Source organism: Gymnoscopelus braueri, assembly GCF_963280865.1.
Source record: "Gymnoscopelus braueri genome assembly, chromosome: 5".
Classification (NCBI taxonomy): Eukaryota; Metazoa; Chordata; class Actinopteri; order Myctophiformes; family Myctophidae; genus Gymnoscopelus; species Gymnoscopelus braueri.
In genome coordinates, this window is record NC_137606.1 from 57853291 (window position 1) to 57859814 (window position 6524).

At 41.3% G+C, this 6524-nt stretch overlaps 1 protein-coding gene across 1 annotated transcript in view; it reads right to left on the reverse strand.

The window, feature by feature from the left end:
- The window catches only part of LOC308086018 (uncharacterized protein), a gene marked incomplete at its 5' end in the record, with an annotated part of 23473 nt that extends 17671 nt beyond the window's left edge, over nucleotides 1-5802 (reverse strand). The window contains 5 exons of the mRNA XM_080429335.1: nucleotides 1-156; nucleotides 1206-1289; nucleotides 1613-1889; nucleotides 3400-3469; nucleotides 5546-5802. The exon at nucleotides 1-156 is cut by the window's left edge and continues 284 nt beyond it. Coding sequence (XP_080285461.1) covers nucleotides 1-156; nucleotides 1206-1289; nucleotides 1613-1889; nucleotides 3400-3469; nucleotides 5546-5802 — 844 coding nt within the window. The remainder of the gene's footprint in view (nucleotides 157-1205; nucleotides 1290-1612; nucleotides 1890-3399; nucleotides 3470-5545) is intronic.
- Between the last annotated feature and the right edge of the window lie 722 nt (nucleotides 5803-6524).

Sequence of the window (6524 nt, forward strand, 5' to 3'; positions counted from 1 at the left end):
TCTCCTCCTCTGGGGAGGCCTTCTTCTCCTCCTCTGGGGTGGCCATCTTCTCCTCCTCTGGGGAGGCCTTCTTCTCCTCCTCTGGGGAGGCCTTCTTCTCCCACACCACCTGGCAATCTGGAGTACTGGGACCACCGGCCACCTCCGCCTGGGCGCCTGAAGGAGGATGAGATTAGGAGCTGCTTTGAATTCAACTGATTACTCTTGTATTAAACTTTCACAGAGATATGGAAACTCATCAATTTTCCCCCTATTTGAATGCATAGATATGTGTATATTGTATCTACGTATGTATACATACAGTATATGAATATTAGGCATGTAACGATTTATCTTAAATCGATTAAAATCGATTCAAACTGGTGACAATAGTTGGGAACTATTACCTCTCAAAAAGACGATTCATTTGTGCAAATAATAATAATAATAATGATAATAATAATAATAATAATAATAATAATAATAATAATAATAATAATAATAATAACATTTATAATAAGGGTAATAATAATAATAATAATAATAATAATAATAATAATCATTGCAGTTTCAATAGGGCTTCGCACTACTGTGCAGTGCTGGGGCCCTAATAAAAACCTTTTAAGAAGTGAAAATAACAGATCTACAAACTGTGGGCTTTGAGCTAAGAAGTTTGGAAACCATCGGTTTACAATATTACATTCCTGGCTTTATAGGTCACATTTATGTACCTAGGGCTTCACAAAGTCATTGTTAAACTTTAGGCTAAAAATGTACTTACATTGTTCTTTAGATCCAAAACCTTAGTTACTGTTATGCCTCTTCAAATGTATTACATTATGAGAGTTCAAGTAGCATCACAGATATATTCATGCAGCCTATCACCTCTGTCTTATTCATTATTAAACTACGATAATAATATAATACCCTACTGTACATATTTAGATGTTTTATAGCAGTTTTTGGGCCTTTTTCTTTACCCAACTGTTGTTTCAAAGTGCAACAACCTAAATCAAAATATTAGATGTTTCAGATTACAAAAGCAATAAACAGTCTTTCATTTCTCAAAGTTTGAGTGGAGGACCAACATCTCATGATGTAATGGGTATGACATTAAAGTAATTACATGTGTTGTGTGTGTTTCTACAGACTACAGGTTAATAGTGTGAACAGACCATACAGTTGAATTAGCTTATTGAAGACATCTATTCATAGTGTCAGCTCACCTTCAGCTTTAGTTCTACTTGTTGATGTTGAACTTGAACTTTGTGGGTCAGCGTCTGTAGCTCCATGCTGGTCTGATGTTACAACTATTGAGTCAGAAAAGACAACAGACTTGTATAAGAAACCTGCTATTACCTGGCAGTAATTAACCTGATATCACATTGATTACATTAGTGTTTAGTAAGGTAATTAACTGTTATTGCAGCAGGAAAGATAACCAGCCACTTAAATGACTACAAAGTCTCAAACAACTATATTACTGTCTTGTGTTCTTCTAACAATTGGAATGAAGATACAGTTTATTCAAACACAAGAAGAATGTACTTGTGTTGGTCAACCGAGTACACAAGTACAAATGTTTACAGAAAGCTGGTTCTGATCCTGATTAAAACCTTCTATTCAATTCTACCTTTTGATATGTCTGGAAACCTGTCCAGTAGATCATTCCTGTGGATCTTCTTCAGGACATTCACCACGATGTGATGTGCATGACTGGGATAGGTCCACACGATCAGACCAGCGATGGTCCTCTTGTTATTCTTCTCCAGAAGGACCTGTGGGATTGGAATGAGGCCTCCAATGATATCTGGGTGTGGCAAATGAACCTTGAAATTCTTGAACTCCTTGGCTGTCAGCTTCTTCAGAGTTATCAAGATGATTTCCTCAAGTAAATCCATGGTTGGTTCCTGGTACAAACAGAGGATGTTAATATCTCAGCTTCATTCTCTAAAGCTGTGTTCACACCGAATTATACAATATTTGTCTTTCTAGTCGCTTGAATGGCTTCACTTTGGTGGCTGGGTGTTGTGGCGGGACAAAAGAGTTCATGTGTACTAAACACCTCCTCATGCATGCTCTCAATCACTAAACATATTATGGAAACAGTACAGAATTCTAAAAATGTAGTTGTAATCCAGCAGTTGTATGTGTGAAAATAATAATGATTGAGCAACTACACGTTCCATCATGACTAAATAAATCAATAATTTACAACCACGCTGTAAAAACACAGACTGAGGCGGGCAAGTGTTTTTCTTCCATCCCAACAGCTCTACTGCCCTGGGACGACTGCGTGCGTGCGTGCGTGCGTGCGTGCGTGCGTGCGTGCGTGCGTGCGTGCGTGCGTGCGTGCGTGCGTGCGTGCGTGCGTGCGTGCGCGGCCGGCCACCTGTCCGTCCGTCCGGCTAGCAGACGGACGAACAGAAAACATTAACGTGCACACGCACTCTCTCACCCCATGGAGTCTGGCTTCTCTCAATGTCTTAGTGGTAATACCAAATATGATGTATGTTAGATAGATAGATACTTTAGACAGACAGACAGACAGTGTGCCTGTGTGAGTGCATATGTATGTACAGCATGTATGTGCATAATATTTTCCACTACAAACAGAGTTTCTAACAAAGGCAGGTCGTCTGGTACTGATGGATACATGTAGCTTTTATATATATCTGGTGTTGTGAAGATAGAATGGTTCTCCCTCATCTCATCCACTGATGTTTAGTAAACTAAAACTAAACAGACACACACTGGGCCTTGATGTTACAATGTTTATTGTTCACGTCTTTCTATGTTTATGTTGCAGGTCTCTTGCAAATTCCCTGAGGATTACTCAAACATAAGAATGTTTGAGTAATCCTCAGGGAATTTGCATCTCTGTCAAAGATACAGCGTGATTTGACAATTTGTCACTAAATCCAACTCATTGCTCTGTACCATGCCATTTTATAAAGGGAAGGAATTCACCAAGACAGCCTGATTTAATTGCTAAAGCCTTCATGAAACACTTAAACCCAATATGTACTTTGTTGACCAGAGTCCCCCAGGGGTCTATACTAAATCCCTTCCTTTCCCCCCCTTCTATACCTTTGTTCCCCTCTACCTCAAATCTCTGCCGAAAATAGCCAATCAACGAGCTCGGCTATTTTCACAGAATGTTCATCCCAGAATAGGGGTGCTAGTTGTCCTATGGTTAAGTTTTCCTCAGAGCTTGATCACAACACCCTTGCCCACATTAATATAAGTAAATAAGTAAATATACCTGTGACCATCTGACTGTGCCCCGGTTTTAAAATGAGCTGTGGTCGGTCAGTCGTTGACCTATTGCTATCTGAGGTAGAATGACAACATACAGAAAGCCAGAACAGCTCCGGCGCACAGCCGTGGTATTTCCCAGGTAAAGAGTGGTAAACATACCATGTCTTGTGTCTCTTTGACTCTCCGTCTGCGTGAACGGCATTTCCCCATGTCTTCCTTGTTGCTTCTTCTGTTGACAAGTGACAACAACCACAGTGACATTTATGCTGACTGTATTTATAAACAGTATACTTTATGTCTGTAGTATATATTTCATGGATTATTAGGGCCCGAGCACTGCACAGTGTGAAGCCCTATTGAAACTGTGATTATTATTCCGCTTCTTCCCGATAATGAATCGTGGAAATGAGGGCCTAAACGTACTCAAAAAGTCACGCAACTTTGCACACACATCACAAGTGCCAAAAAAAAATCGGATTTTAATCGTCTCAAAAAGGGGCGTGGCCTAAGGGCTCAATAGCACCCCCTACAAAATGTGTGCTTCAAGCCCGACAATACGGTTTCACCTACATGTATGCAAATTGGTAAACACCTGTATCATGTCCCGACTTGGAGCCATGACCTAAACCAAACAGGAAGTCGGCCATTTTGAATTTATAGTGGCGTTTGTGCATTTCATGCCATTTTCACGGGCTGTACTTTAACAAACTCCTCCTAGGAGGATTGTCGGATCCGCCTCAAATTCGCTCAGCGTACACAAAAGACCTTAACAATGAAAACGTATCAAAAGCTTGAGTTTTCGTGACAGGAAGTGAAAATATCCGATCTACAATTCCTATTGGCTGGGCTTTAAACAGCCATAACTCCAGTTCCCAACATTGAAAACCTACGAGACTTCCTTGGAGCACTTAAACGGCCAATAGGGACAGGCTGTAATGCTTAAGCCCCGCCCCCACTGTGTTCCTATTGGCTGGGCATTTCAAGCAATTTTCTCTGGTTGTACTTTAACAAACTCCTCCTAGGCGGATTGTCGAATCCGCCGCAAATTCACTCAGCGTACACACAAGACCTTAACAATGAAAAGTGATCAAAAGCTTGAGTTTTCGTAAAACTGCTAGACCGTGGCAAAGCGTCAAACTTCAACGCCAAACAGGAATTGAAAAAAGCAGATGCTAGACTTCCTAGCATCTGCGTCCTATGTGCACTTAGACGGCAAATAGGGACAGGCTTAAATTGCGTAAGCCCCGCCCCCTCCCTGTTCCTATTGGCTGGGCTTTACACAGCCATAACTCCAGTTATGTTTAACCCACAAAGCTTGCTAGGTGCACTTAGACGGCCAATAGGGACGGGCTGTAATTGCTTCGCCCCCTCTGTGTTACTATTGGCTGGGCTGTGATTACTTAAGCTAAGTAGCCTAACTTTTCAGCTCATTGCCATACAGACTTGCATCGTGGACAGAGCCCGTTCATCACTGCTTACATCTCTAATTGTGTTTGTTTTTTTGTGTCGTTGAATACTGGAATATATTCATCGTCTATCGGGTGGAAACGTCACATGTCCAAAACCGATCAAGTAGGACGTCAATTTACGAAAAAACACAAAGTTAGAATATGGAGATAGGTGGTTTACGCCCGACAGCAACAAAATCAAAATTAGACTTTTGTTTGCCTTTTAGGCTTTGTAAAAACAGAACAACACAGGGCAGATACTACATATAACTCAAATACGCAAAGAAATGACCGTCAATGACCGGTACCAATTATCGAAATAAACAATGCACGGCGCCTTGTAATAACTTACATAGGCAGTAGCGGAAAGTAACATTTACTCAAGTACTGTACTTAAGTACACTTTTGAGGTATTTGTACTTTACTTGAGTATTTCCAATTTCCAATACTTTTACTTCTACTCCACTACATCTCAGAGGCAAATATTGTACTTTTACTCCACTACAATTATTTGAAAAATTTAGTTACTAGTTACTTTATAGATTTTGATTATTACTACAAAACATAAAAAACATACATTAATACATTAACAGCCCTATATACATTTTGTCTATTTGAAAATCGATCTACAAGTGTGTATATCTGCTATTTAAAAATGAAAAAAGTTATTAATTTGAAACTTGAAATGGGACATTCTGCATAATGAGTACTTTTACTTTTGGTACTTCAAGTACATTTTGATAACAATACTTTTGTACTTTTACTCAAGTACATTTTGAATTCCGGACTTTTACTTGTAACAGAGTATCTCTACATTGCAGTATTGATACTTTTACTTAAGTAAAACATGCGAGTACCTTTTCAGCGGGGGCTCTCGTCCTCCCGGCCGAATCAGCAAGGTTTCGTGGCGGTCCTTCCTGTCCCTCTCCCGTTCCCACTCCCGGCTGTTGTAGGATCCGGCGCGGGACCGCGAGCGGCCCTGCCGCTCCGAGTCGGGGGAGCTGCAACTGGAGCTGTGGCTGTGCGAGTCCTGGTGATCTGCAAGACCAGGAGACAGACGGACGTGAGATTCAAGTTTAGCATCCGTCAGGCGGATGCAGCGGTTCACTTTCATTGATTGATTACTTACTTTATTAACCCGTTCAATCCGGGAACGCATCTGTGTCACTTTAGATTTCTTTGGCTATTCAAAGATCTACAAGCTCATATGCCGCGCTACGAGCTTGTAGATCTGCTATTTTAGAAAAATCGTGAAAATGTGTGCAAATCTTTGAATACATATTCTACAAATGTCTTCTACATCCCAACAGTTTTTTGACAAAGCTCCAACTTTTCCATGTCAAGGACTACCAAAATAATATGTCTTTTTTTTGGTTGATATCTGACGTTCATAATGACAGAAACCTCGCCACAGTGTTTTTGTCTCAAATAGGCCGCCGTAGTGTTTACAAGCTGACTTGGATGAAATCACGGGGGAAATCTGGTCTTGAGTAGCCTGAGGCTACGAGCTCAATCCATGGTCTTGAAGGGCGGATCCAAACACAGCCGCCCGGATTTGTGCGTGGCTTCCTATTGCTTCACCAATCTATGTCCCCGCCTCCCCTCCCCCCCCCGGCCTGTGCACGGAGCACGCTGACGTCACCAAATTTAGAGCGACGCCCCTCTGCACTCTGATTGGTTAGGAGATAACAAGGTCCTAAGACCATCGTTCCTACATGGCTCCCCCATGCTTTTTTTCTTTTGTAACAAAAAAAAAAGCATGGGTTTCCGAGGCTAGGTCTTGAGAGACTTCCGGAGGGAGGGGCGTGTCTAACACAAACACTGTGGAGGGTTTTC